At 31.8% G+C, this 13,938-nt stretch overlaps 1 protein-coding gene across 1 annotated transcript; it reads left to right on the forward strand.

The window, feature by feature from the left end:
* The first annotated feature begins 4,709 nt into the window (after positions 1-4,709).
* LOC140832982 (small ribosomal subunit protein uS19) lies at positions 4,710-7,086 on the forward strand. The gene is made up of 4 exons (XM_073197327.1): positions 4,710-4,843; positions 4,922-5,067; positions 5,549-5,606; positions 6,556-7,086. The coding sequence occupies exons 1-4, from the start codon at positions 4,841-4,843 to the stop codon at positions 6,802-6,804; spliced, it is 456 nt and encodes a 151-aa protein (XP_073053428.1). The 5' UTR covers positions 4,710-4,840; the 3' UTR covers positions 6,805-7,086.
* The last annotated feature ends 6,852 nt before the right edge of the window (positions 7,087-13,938 follow it).

Genomic DNA, 13,938 nt, shown 5'->3' on the forward strand with positions numbered 1-13,938 from the left:
AACTCACTACTAGAACTTGAAAAGAAGGGAAGAACGAAACATCCCCACAGAATGGGCCGCGCTCGGGCCGTAATATATTACCGCTCGAGCGCCAGGTCTACTGGACGCCTACATTGGACAGAAGGAGTGGCGCTCGGGCGGTAAGAAATTACCGCTCGGACGCCGAGTGTACTGTGCTCCACGACTTAGAAACTTAATCTCCCCAAATTCGATTACACCGACAGTGAACAACGCTTTGAGGCCCATACTAGGGTACTATGGCACTGACTCGACCCTACCTAGCCTCCCAAACAACCACGCAATTACAAGTACACAATAACCCGTAAACACGATCTTTGACGACAAAACGGTTATAAACGACTATTCAATCTCCCAAGTGCCTACCGGCACGAAACGAAATGTCGATACCCATCCCCACATCAATAACAATATACCTATACGTAGCAGCGATCACCCGTCGATCTCCAACGAAGCCTGCAACAATAAAATCTCGAGAATACATCAATACATAATTTTCTGAAAATGCAGTTTGAGCAGTCCCACGAAAAATGTCACAACTCACTCAATTTTTATCCAAATATTTCGAATTTTATATCAAAGCGAAGATATCAAAAATTTATACAATTTTCACGTTGACATTTTTCTCAGATTCACGATCGAAAAATCGCAATTTTCAACAGAATAACAAGTTACGAAATTTCAGATCTAAAAATATTCCAAAACGCATTCGATGCATCTTCCTCTCAAACTTCTACATCACACATATATTTTTTACGCACAATAATCAACACAACGCATAATACGACAAGATCGATGCAGAAAGAACAAAATATGTGTGCCTTTTGATGATAAACTTTACCGACACGGCGATACCGAAGCGGAGAAAGAAGCGAGGTTGATCCGGGATGATGGTGGCTCGATTAACTTGCAATAAAATCGCCGAAAACTTGCTGGAAAAATAGAGGGGAAGGAGGCGGCTGCTTGTTCTCTCGAAAACCCTAAATTTTCTTTCTTTAAAAATTTGAAAATGAATGTGTAGGTGTATTGTGTGTTTTAGTGTGTGTAAAAACGTGTAAGTGTGTGTGAGTGTGTATACTTGTGTGGGGGTTTTTGATTAGGAGAAATTAGTGCTAATTTAATTGATAAAAATACTAATAAAGGTTAACCCACACTAATTTTAACAAGACTTTTAAATTAAAATAACACCCACCAAAATGCTAATTTTAAAAGTTTTAAACTCTTAAAGTTACCAACTAAATGATTTAGGCTCAAAGATGCTAAAACTAAATAAATCATTAAATTGCCCCATCCTCAACTTAAAATAAATTACCTCACTAAAATTGCCAAAATCGTCTCCGGTCTTCTCCTCGATTCCGCCTCGAGTAATCGCCTGAAATATGAAACTTGAAAAACATTTCAACGTGCATCACATAAACATTAAAATAATGAAATTTAAATAAATCATGCATCACTAAAATCATTTTAAACTTAAGTAAAATATTTAACCATTTAATTAATGCATATGTTATATGTGTACTGAATTTGAGCACTACACGCAAAGTCAAGGGTTTTTGTTCCGACAACAAGAAAAAGTACAGGCAGTCGGAAATGTATCGAGAAGTCGTATGATGAGGGATCGGATATATTGTATCCCGAAAATATAGTGTTGAGTAGATAGAAAGTAAGCAGAACTCCCACATGGCTAAGCCAGTCTTGCACAATCAAAAGATGTTGGAGCTCAAATAGAACAAGAAGTTAGGCATTTCCTTACATGACATTTCTTGGGTCTGAGACGAATTTAAAAAATTATGTCCTCTTAAACCATAAGATATGTTCATTTATTTATCAATGATATATTTTTTGTAAAAGAAAAGATGTAAAATATAAATAAAAATATCAAATAACATATAATGTCAAATGAACAAATAAAAAACAAAAAAAAAGTCTATACTGTCACTTAAATATTATATATTTTGTATTTTTCACATCAAAAATATTTTCTAAATTTCTTTTACAAAAATTTTTATTTGAAAAGAGCAAAAAAAAAAATTAGAAAACATAATGAATTATAGTATATCAGGTTAGGTTTGGATTCGAGGATTTGATTTGGAAATAAGTATTTGATTTGGAGAAAAATTTCAATGATGAATTGAAATGACACTCATTTTGGATGTATTTCAAATTCATCATAATTATCACGTGTCAATTTGTGAATGTTTCAGATGTCACAAAAGAGTTGCTAATTTAAATTTCACGACAGTTTAATAATACATCAACATAGCATTTGTCGCTGAGTACAATGAAGGTATTTTTTGTTCATGTGATCATGTCAGAATTTCATTGCTAAAAAATAGAAGTTGTGCACACTCGAAGATATTCATTGAATGAAAACCTTCATTGTACTCAGCAGCAACATCAAGATATGGTTTGTGAACATCTTTTCATTACATCATCGGGTGTGTACAACTTCCGTTTTTCAGCAATGAAAATCAGACATGATCACACATAATATTGCTGATATTAGCGAAGATAAGCAATAAAAATGTTCATTGTACTCAGCAACAACATCAAGATATGGTTTATGAAATTCTTTTCGTTTGATTGGCCTCACCCTGGGTCATGCAACTCTCGAACAACATCACACAGTTTCAAAATCTAAGATCGGATTCTGCCTTAACACGTGTGGGGATACCCTGCCCCCCGAGCATTACTCTGTAGATTTGGCATTTATATTCCTAGCATTCATCTATCTTCATATATCTCCGATTGCATATTAGGAAAAGTCACAATAAAAAACTTGACTGTCCATTTGTTTACAATTATTACAGTTTTGGAACCTCGTCCATGACTCATCCCCCCTCTTGTGTGGAGGAGAATACTTACCTTCCCCAGTAGACACAAAAATCGGTAATTCCACCAAGCGACGAGCTTCTCCTACTTAAGAACTTCTCGATCCTTGTCCTTGATCCACAAACTGCTTGTTTTAGTGTCTTTGAGTTTGTCATCCACTGATAATTTATTCTCCATTTTCGGATATCTCCTCCACTCTCTCATTTATGCCATAAAAATCCATCATGACAACGACAAAGATATTGATCATTTCTTTGAGTTCACTACATATTTTATTTTCTCCAGAGACATCACGATACTAACGAGAACTTCCTGATCAACAAAAAATGCAACTCACTCCTTTCACAGCCTTTTCTTCGAACTTTTGTACTAGTTGCTCGACTGATCTTCCGCCAGCATTAATTTCTTCTTCCAGTGAACTATGGTTCTTCCCTTTTGATTAAAGAATTCTTTCATGTTTCTCTATAAGCTTTGGATGCATTAGGTCCCACCGGGTTTGCCAAAAATATAATCGCACATAAAAAATTTACGAGGGCTTACACAAAATTGTGCCAAAATACTTTTTTTTTAATAATCTGAATCAAGAGTTGTGAATCTTGATTTGGTTGTTAGCTCTAACTCACTCGGTTGCCACAAATCTAATAATTTAAACAAAAAATCTGATTAAATTTGTGGAAGAAATCCAGGAACAACATGAAATTAAATTATGCTTTTATGAATTGGAATAACATTTTTTACCACTAGAATTGGGAAACCGAAGGAATATAATAAAACTTGAAGGAAACAAAAAAAAATCTACTCGAAACATGCGTCATAATTAAGCTAAAATTCATTAAATTTACAGAAAACTTTTTACCGTAATTTTGATTTGGTTGATGAAATTGCCGAGAGTTTTTGATAATTCTGTCCATTTTTTGTGTTCATTCCTAAGTATGGAAACTTTCCTCACGGGTTTGGGGCTCCATGGGAAAAACCCAAGACAGATATGAGATTATTATCTTCATCTCCGAACCCGTCCTGAAAGTAATATCAATAATAATATTATTAATATTAATAATATAATAATATTATTATTTTTAAAAATATTAATATTAATATTATTATTATTATTGATATCAATATTAATATTATCACTAATAATAATATATAAATATAAAATAATTTTTGGTTTGAGAAAATCCCGAACCCACCTTAGTCTTGTCCCATTAATATTTTTGAAACGAGGATGGGGACGAGAATGAAAAATTGATCTCCGAGATTTCGGGTTCAGAGATTCTCCGAAACCGAAAAAACGAAGATCGAAACGGGTACGACTTACAATGATGACAAATCCGCCCTCGTCTCATCCCATTCCATCCTTGTTCATTCTTCTAAACGTCTCTCTCATATTCCACGACAAGTGACGTGTCTAAACTTCATCGATCATGTGCTGACCAATATGTCAAACCACTAAATTCTCCTGACTTAATGGACTTTAACCTATTGGGCCATAACTTTCTTTGGATGACAGAATTTTGCTCTAACAATACCGAATAATGATAACAATCTTGTATTTTTAAGAATGAAAAATCAAATAACATCAATATATTGAGTTGGATAGTCCATTATGAGATACAAGAAAAACTAGGATTTTGGTTCAAAATTTGAAATCTTTTTTTAATTTCTAAATTAAAATTTTCAATTTTAAATCATCAAACTATAAATTTTAAAATATCTATTGTTTTAATTTCATTTAATTTTTTTAAATATATATTAGAAGCAAAAAAAAAAAGTTTAAAAAATAAAAATAAATAATGTTTGGGCTGATTTATACTCATAGCCTGGACTTTAAGCCCAAATTATCATATTTGATGTTAGCCCATTACCATCATTTGCCTGTTTGCTCATCAGCTCACTATTTAAAATCACTCTATTATCCATTTCCATAGAAACCCTAGCGGCGTTGCTTCAAACTTCGGAGAGCCTCAGCGAAGAAATTTCCCGAGCAACAATGGTAGATTTCAACCTCTATCGTTAATACGCGAAGAATCCTCCGCTTGTGCGTTTTATGATTATATTTGTGTTTCTGCAGGCGGATGTGGAAACGGAGGTGGCGGCGGGGCAGCCGAAGAAGAGAACGTTCAAGAAGTTCAGCTTTAGGGGAGTCGACCTCGATGCTCTTCTTGACATGTCCACTGATGAACTCGTGAAGCTTTTCAGTGCTCGTGCTCGTAGAAGGTACGTATTTTCGATGTGAATTGTGTTACTTTGTGGTGTGTGTATGTGCTATTTTTGTGCAATCTAGTTCGATTGGAATTTAGTTTGGTAGTTGATTAACGCGCAGTAGCAATCGAATGTATACTTCTCGAGTTTCGGATTTACTAAAAGAATGAATCTTCAGCTTGAGCTCACGTTCAAGCGGCTGGCTATTTTGACCTTGAGGTTATAATATTTTTCTGGTTGGAAAGTCTATAAGCTTTGTATAAAACTACTCGTACAGCTCGGCTCGTGCCATTTCGTGTCTGGTTCATGAACTATACATAATGTTATAATTGGAATTTGAAGTAGGTTTAGCTTGCAACAATGATCCGGGGCATGACACTCGTGGTTTCATGAATGAGCATGCCCGTTTTCTACTGCAAGTACTATCCTATCATGTGAAATTCTGGACCGTTTTGATTTTTGGGTACATACCCTTATTTATGTAACTTTATTGTAGGTTTCAGAGGGGTTTGAAGAGGAAACCAATGGCTTTGATCAAGAAACTTCGCAAGGCTGTGAGTCATTTTTACTTTACTTTAGAACTTTATCGATGTTAATTACTCTAGTTTTTTGTAAATAAAAAATAAAAAATTATGTCCTGGTTTTGTTGTGCTTTAGATTGTGGTGCTTTTGGGCTTTTATATAATAGAATCTCAAAGAACAAGTTGTACTTGGGAATGAGGTATAGCATGAATATTTGTGACAAAATCTGCTATTGCTCTAATGCTATCAGTTTAAACTCTAGAATCTTTTAATATTTTAAATTGATCTATCCGAGGCTAATATCATATTATTCCAAAATTTACATATAATTTTTTTTAAAAAAAATTGGGCCACCCGGACTAGGGCATGTGTCTCCGCCTCTGTATGCTATGAATGTCCACAAAATTCTCAGGTGTAAGCAAAATGGTGCTATCAGGATATGTAGTTATTCACTTACCTTGGCAATTCAAATCCGTTGAGATGCGAGCATGATTTCTCTTTACTAAAAAACAGAAACATAATGTCTCTCGTCTTGCAAGTGAATGGCACTTACATGGAGCTAGTTTATCGTATGTCATCTAATAGTAGTCATTTTAATATTTACTAGTCTGGTCTAGCATACTTTGCAGGCTCGTGCCTTTGGCTTAAAAGGAACCACCACCTTTGATATTTCTTTTTACAAAATAAATACTATATCATCAACCTACCTTGTCATGTTCTTTGTTTTAAACTTTTTGTCTCTCGTTTTATTCCCTGGGTGCATATTAGGTAACTAGTCATTTTTTCCCTCCCAGCTACTCTTGACAGGCCACATTTGATTGCTCTACCATGAGCCTACAGTATGTTGAGTTGGGTTAATAGTCCTGGTTAGGTTTTTATATGATGAAGTTATTATAAACAATTATTGGAAAATCTTACTCGTGAAATGTTGCACAGTTTCAGTATTTCATATAATCTGATATTTAAAATGAAACATTTCAGAAACGTGAGGCACCACCTGGTGAGAAGCCCACATTGGTGAGAACCCACCTACGAAACATGATAATCGTACCTGAGATGATCGGGAGTGTCCTTGGAGTATACAATGGCAAGACCTTCAATCCTGTTGAAATCAAGCCTGAAATGATTGGCCACTATCTTGCAGAATTCTCGATTTCATACAAGCCAGTGAAGCATGGAAGACCTGGTATTGGTGCCACCCACTCTTCGAGGTTCATTCCTCTTAAATAGACTCTTCTCCATCAAATGGCATCCATACAACAGGAGAACGAAGGGAATATGGGCCTCCGGTAGGAAAAAGAATTGGAATGAAAGATTTCTTAATTATTAAATGAAAAGATTTACTTCGGTCACTTTGTGGTTAATCGATATTATTTCTTAGTACCGTTTCAGACTGGTTTCAATTTTCGCTCGATATTTGAGGATGTTTGTTAAGTTTTTGATTTTTGATTCTGGAAAAAGATTGCAATTACTGTCTTGTGCTTTTTATTTTCATTTGGGTTCGTATCTTTATCATTTCCCGAACTATATAGTTTTGTTCTAATGGTGTGCGCGGGAAACTTGTAGAAACCGCCACAGGGCTCTTGGCCCACTGGCATCCGGTATCCCAGTATGCGATAAGGTGTTGAGTTTGAGACCTTTAAGATTCCACTCCCCAAGTATTCAAGAAAAAAACCTGGAAATGATCCAAACTATGATTGCTCAAAATTAGGTTGGTTTCTTGTCCGGATTTTAGTTTAGTCCATCGAACTCGTGACATGACGGTGTATTAGATCTTCCATAAAATCTTCATTTTTTTTTAGAGTTGAAAATAAAATTTTCTTGTTTAAGATTAGGAGGAAGTTTTATCATTAGAGTTTTTGAACATTCTCTCTTAGAAATGTCTTTTTTAGATTTTGATAAAATCTCTTTTATTCTAGTAGTTGATTTCTTAAAGAATGTAGGGTAAGATTAGTAAAATTATTTTGTTGAATAATATGGTCAAAATTACTATTTCCTAACTCAGATTTTATAAGAGAGGCATAAATATCTTTATTTCCTTATTTAATTTGTAAAGTTGTGAAAGGAGGATGAATCTCTAAAGATTTTTCCCTGTTTCATGAACATATAATTTATAAGTAGATTCAAGAGTATTTATAAAAGTTTTATCCGTAAAATTTGGAAATATTTTATTTTTATTGGAAAATATAAATTTTTTAACCATTTGAAAAAATCTAAATTTAATTTAATTTCTTCAATCCAATAAATGTATATTTAAGTATTCAATCTAAACTTTTAATGACTTTTATGGAATTTTAAAATCTAGAGGTATTCAATCTAAACTTTTAATGACTCTATATATGTTTAGTGGTATTCAATATGGATTTTGGTAGAGTTTTAAAAAGTCATGTGGTATTCAAACTTGACTTTTTAAAACTCTACAAAAGTCAAGAGGTATCCAAAAAATCCATAGATTTTCAAGGATTCTTATTTTATTATTCATGTACAAACCTTGAAGCCTTATGTACAATTGCAGAAAATCTAAAATATTCTTCCACCTATACCAAAGATTTTAATGGACTTTTTTTTAAAAAAAAATACGCTATCTCTCTTCTATCTCAAGCCATCTCTAGAGTTCTTCTCTCTCTCAAAATTTCTTCTATTCAAAGGTATGATTGGTCAATCTTGAATTTATTATATTGCCAATATTTATGTGTAAAAATAGATAAATTGTTGTTTTTTTCTTGAATCATTATGATTATTGTATTTCATAAATTGTTCATTTTAATAAAATTTTATTATGAACTTATAATTGTTCATTAATATGTTGAATTGACATAAAGAATTGAAATTTTGATTTCAATAAATTGGACAGTTCATTTGTCGTTTTTCACAAATTAAATTTATTTAACCTTTAAATAAGTAAAATTTATTTACATTTTCATAATAAAAAAAAATTTAAAATTTAATAGGTTATACATATCCAATAATTATTTAAAAGAAATTAATAAAAAAATAAATCACAATTATAAAAGTTTACAAAAGTCTACAAAAATCTTGAAAAAAAAGTCTATAAAAGTCTATGAAATTTGTTTTACAATTCCATGAGATTCTATAAAAATCAATCAAAATCCACCAACTCCACAAAAGTCCACCTTTTAAAAAAAGTCATTAAAAGTCATTAAAAGTTTAGATTGAATACACCCTAAGAATATAGAATTTGTTGTTTTGAATTTAAACAACTTAAAAACCTTCTTTTTCTTATTTTTATTTTTACCTTTTTCAAGACTTTCTTGAATAAGATTATGGTGTCTAATAACCATAACATTATAACCCATATCAGAAAAAGCAGGAGAATTTGAAGTTCTATTATTATTAACAGAATAATTCTTTGAAATCTAGAAGTACTAGAATGAGGTAAATCAACCTTATATTCAGGTTAAAATATATTATCATTTCTTTTTTGAATACCAGATATTATGATTTTTTCAAAATCAGATATAGAAGAAGTAGAATTTCTACTTTCTTCGGGAAGTTTAATTCTTAAATGTCGTTGGGATGAAAATTTTATTTCAACATTTCCATCAACATAATGAATGATATACTTTCTGGTTTTCTATATTTCTCTTTAAGAGGCAGAGCAATATTTTCCATTTTCCAGATTTCTGGGAGAGTAACTTGATTCCAATTAATTGTCTTTGGAATCATAATATTACTTTTATTGATATCAGTTATAAAAGAGTAGTTTCTCCTCTTTTTGAACTAATTTTATTAGTATTAATTCTAAAATTGGAAATAGTTGAATTCATTACTTTGTAACAGATTCTATATAATAGAACAACATTTTTTGTTCTACTTATCATGTCAAAACCTTCAGTCTTTATATTTAAAGTGGGGGCTTTCATGATATTTGGATCAGAAAGAGATATCGGAAAATTGGGAAAACAAATAAAATATATAGGTCTTTCACATAATGAGGACTCTACAATTCCTAATAAGGAATCTTCGAATTTATTATGTCTTTGATCACATACAATAGTTAAGGCTGAAGTATTTAAGCCTAATCTGGTAAGAGGTTTTAAACCTACTTGAATCATACCCAGATGCATAAATTTATAAGATTGCTTGTAAATATTAATAAGGTTTTTAGATAATAAACTAAAAGAGTCATATCCTTTTTTAGAGGAATTGCTTCTTCTGTGGTTTTAATTATATAATCAGATTTAAAATTAAATCCATTAGATGCATATATCTTCATATCAGAAGATACTGACAATTTCCAGTTTTGAATATTCTTTCGAAATTTTAAGAAATAATTAATTCTTTATTCTTAGTGTTACTACTTGAAGATCTATTTTCGTAAACGATCATATTATTTTATCCATGCTGCAATTAAGTAGATATTGTCAAGGATTTACACATACCTTACTCTTTGGCTTTACAGGCTTTACGGTACCTGACTTGAGGATTTCTCCTGAGTAGAGCTACCTTCTTCTTTTTTGGAGTAAAAGAATAAGATCGTTATAGAAGAATAATTTTTATTAATTATTGAAGAATATCTTCACAAAATAGCTCTGAAACCACTAATACAAATGCCTTTAAGGTTTATTACAACAAACAACCTTAATAAAGGTTCAAAGTAATTAATTTTCTTCAAATCTTCAATTTTAAGCTGCTAGCTGTGAACTTTGCTTCTCGTATGCCTTTAAGGTCAGTTTGGATCTTTCCAAACTCGGATATGTAAACCACTGTTTATAAACATTATTTATTTCTCGATCTCTTAATTGATTTTCAAGATTCTCAATTTGAGATTTTATTAATTTAATCTTCCTTTTTAATTTTAACAGATAATTGGCCGATGACATAATATAATCAAAAAGTGGATCATAAATATAATCGTAAGAGATATATTACATAATTCTGATGAAACTGGAAAGCTGGAGAGAAAACTTCGAAATATCAAACTTCTATTAATATGAGAGAAGTTGTAGAAATTTTCGGTGTGGTTCACAAAGAGAAACCACTTCTTAAATAGACTAAAACAATAAACAGTACTTCCACTAGAATCTTGACACATACACAATAAAAGATAAGATTACAGACTCAATAATTTACAACAATAATTCATTCTATAGACTTAGTAGTTGTGACGTCCAGGTCATTCTCCACTTATTTATTCGTTCAATAATGCAAAAATATCATCCCCATCATAAGGGTCATGTGCATCTTGATCTTGATCATCCTGGTCTGCCACAGGTGTGTCTTCTTCAGTTTTCTCTTTCCCTTTTGAGGAAGTTGAAGCTTGAGTAGATAAATTGGATTTTTCACCAAATACTTCTGTGAACATGGAAGTAATGGTATTTTTGTCCAAATATTGGAATAATTTTTTGAGTAGTGTGGTCTGTGTAGGAGTATCATGATTAAGATTGCTCATGGTTTCCCTGGCTAGTCCAAGGGCAATAACTCCTTGTTGATCATAAAATTTTCCTTCGGCAAAAGAGTCTTCTTTTCCCCACCACTTTATTAAAATTTTTCTAACCAATATGGTAGGAGCAAATTTTATTTCCAGTTTTTCTTTAGTTTGATCTTGTAACCCATATTCTCATCTGATTATCCAGGGAACATAATTAATGGCAAACTGGATCATGGCTGTTAATCCATCAAATTGGGGGTTGTCTTGTTGAAACTTAGTCTATATGTTTTTAACATTTCGAGAAAGAATGGAGGGCATTACCCCCCATGAAAAAAAAAAAGAAGGGTTTAAACCAAGTTGGTATAAACTGATGAATATCATCTAGTTGAAATTTTATCCACCAGGAGTGTTTTCTTTGAGAATTTTCATATATCAAAATAGTAGCAGATGCCATGATATAATCATGATAATGGAACATATTAGGCATTGTTTGAAAGGTGTTCAATTGTCTGGCCTGACCAAGAGGTAAACCCTAATTAGCTGGTGGAATAATTTTCTTTATAATCATTTTAGAAAAAACAAAATCGCGATTGCGATCCATTTGTTGAATTTCAACGGAACCGGTTTCGAATAAAATTGTTTCAAAATAGTCTCTAGTTTTCGTCCCAATATGGACTGTAAATCTTTGATTAAATAGTTTGGGCTATATGAATTGGTGATAGACCTTTTAGGTCTTTGTCTACTGGACAACAATTAAGATATCCAGAAATTAAGTAAGGATATTTTAATTCCTCCTTAGATCTTTTTAAGGCAAATATTGCATTATGATAATAATGAATTTCTTAGGCAGTAAGATCTTCTCCAAATTCTTTAATAGGATCGAATTTTTTTTTTAGTAGCCATATTAGGCTGAGGAATAGTAGTTGCCCTATTTTAAAAGGTCGTTTATTCATTGGCTTTTTTCCTGTTGTTGGCCTCTTTATGACTGTCTTCCAAGGTTGATCCCTGCAAAAATTCTATGGGTAGAAAATCTAGTAAAGAATTAAATTTTCCATAGATATGTTCAATATAAAAATCAAAACATGCTAATATAGCTTGTCATCTAGCAAATATTTTATAAGATGTAATTACTTTAACATCTTTTCAAAGAATATCTTTGGCAGATTTGCAATCAACTCTTAATAAAACTTCTTATTTAATTTGTAATACATTTAACAATTGAAATAATTTCTTTCTTTATGGTGGAATAATTCTTTTGAGTATTATTACAAGTTCCATAAGTATATATGGCAAGAATTTCTTTAGATGTATTATCTATTTTTTGTTTAAGTATTCCTCCATATCTAATATCAGAAGTGTCTGTTTCAACTATTTTGGATGCTTCAGGATTAGCAATAGATAAACAAGGGAGTTATTTTAACTCTTTTTTTTATTTTTTGTATTGCTAAAGTATGACTATTAGTCCATGGTTGAGGATTTTTCTTCAACCTTTGAAATAATAATTTACAGTCTTGAGCGAGATCATTATAAAACTCTCCTATATAATTAAGACTACCTAGAAATCTTTGTAATTGATTTACATCAGTGATTTTATCAAGAAATTTATCAGCAAAAACAATTGCTCTTTCAATATGAATCATTATTCCGTATTCAATGTAATGTTCTAAGAATTTTATCTTAGTTTGAAAAAGTTTTACTTTTTTCTGATTTACTGTCAATCCAGCTTTTTTAGTAGCTTGAATAAATATATTTAAATGTTTAAAATGTTGATGAATATTATCAGAATATATATGGACATCGTTTATATAGACTATGATATAATCTATATATGAATTTTAAATTTCATTCATTATATTTTGAAATTTCATTGGAGCATTTTTTTAATCCAAATGGAATTACATTTCATTCGTAATGTCTAAATGGTGCAGTAAAAGCTGTTTTATACTTATTTTCTTCTTTTAGAAGGATTTGATAAAATCCTGATTTTAAATCAAAAGAAGAAAACACTTTTTCTTTAAATAATCTATTTAATAGATCTCTTTTATTTGGTAATGGACGCTGTTGAGGATCGGGTTGAGTTTAGAGGGGGTGAACGAACTCAACAGCAAACTTAATAGATTTTTCAGAATGATGTGCTAGAATCCTGTCAGATATGCTAGCGGTTCTTTGTTCAAGTTTAACGACCAGCAGATCACAAAATAATGTGCGGAAACGATCTGTTGGTTAGTGGGTGAAAAATAGTAAAACAGAAAAGCAGTAGATGGCACGGGGTTTGTTTCTGGAAGTTCGAAGATGAATCTTCTACGTCTCCCCTTCTTCTGTTTCCATAAGATATCGTTAAAAGACTTTGGTGAATACAGTACAACAGTTGTACACACCCACTTCAACAGGACTTAACCTTCGCCTACTGAAACTCTTAGTTTTACAACTCAACTACTTGAATGATCTTAAGTTCTGGAAATGACTCTTTTCCAGTTACAAATTCTTCTATTAATGAGATAGTGAAGTGAATAGCTTAAGAAGAGATAATGAAAACAGCTAGCACAATATGATCTCGAATGATCTAAAGTATGAAATGAAGCGTGTGCTGCTTTTTCAGTGTTGAGCTTTTAAGATAACTGAAAGTTCTAGCGATGCTCGAATGATAATTTTCTAATTGAGATTCGTTCACTTTTTTATTTCTTGAAATGTCCTTCGTCTCCATATATAGGCTTTCTCCAACGTTCTAAAAAATGATCGGTTCTTTTGACTTTTCAGTGGTTCAGTTTTATTGCTGAAAATGGACCCTGCAGAATACATTAAAGCAATCAGTTTCAGTTCATACAAAAAATGGTAAGCCGTCTTAAATGTTCTCGTACAACATTTAATGGCATTTAATAAAGCAATAAATGCTAGTATCACGTTAATAGATCAACGGTAATATTTAAAGACTTGAGGTTCGCAAAATTCTGCTAGTGTTTATTTCGAGTTTT

Source organism: Primulina eburnea, chromosome 5 (genome assembly GCF_022965805.1).
Source record: "Primulina eburnea isolate SZY01 chromosome 5, ASM2296580v1, whole genome shotgun sequence".
Classification (NCBI taxonomy): domain Eukaryota; kingdom Viridiplantae; phylum Streptophyta; class Magnoliopsida; order Lamiales; family Gesneriaceae; genus Primulina; species Primulina eburnea.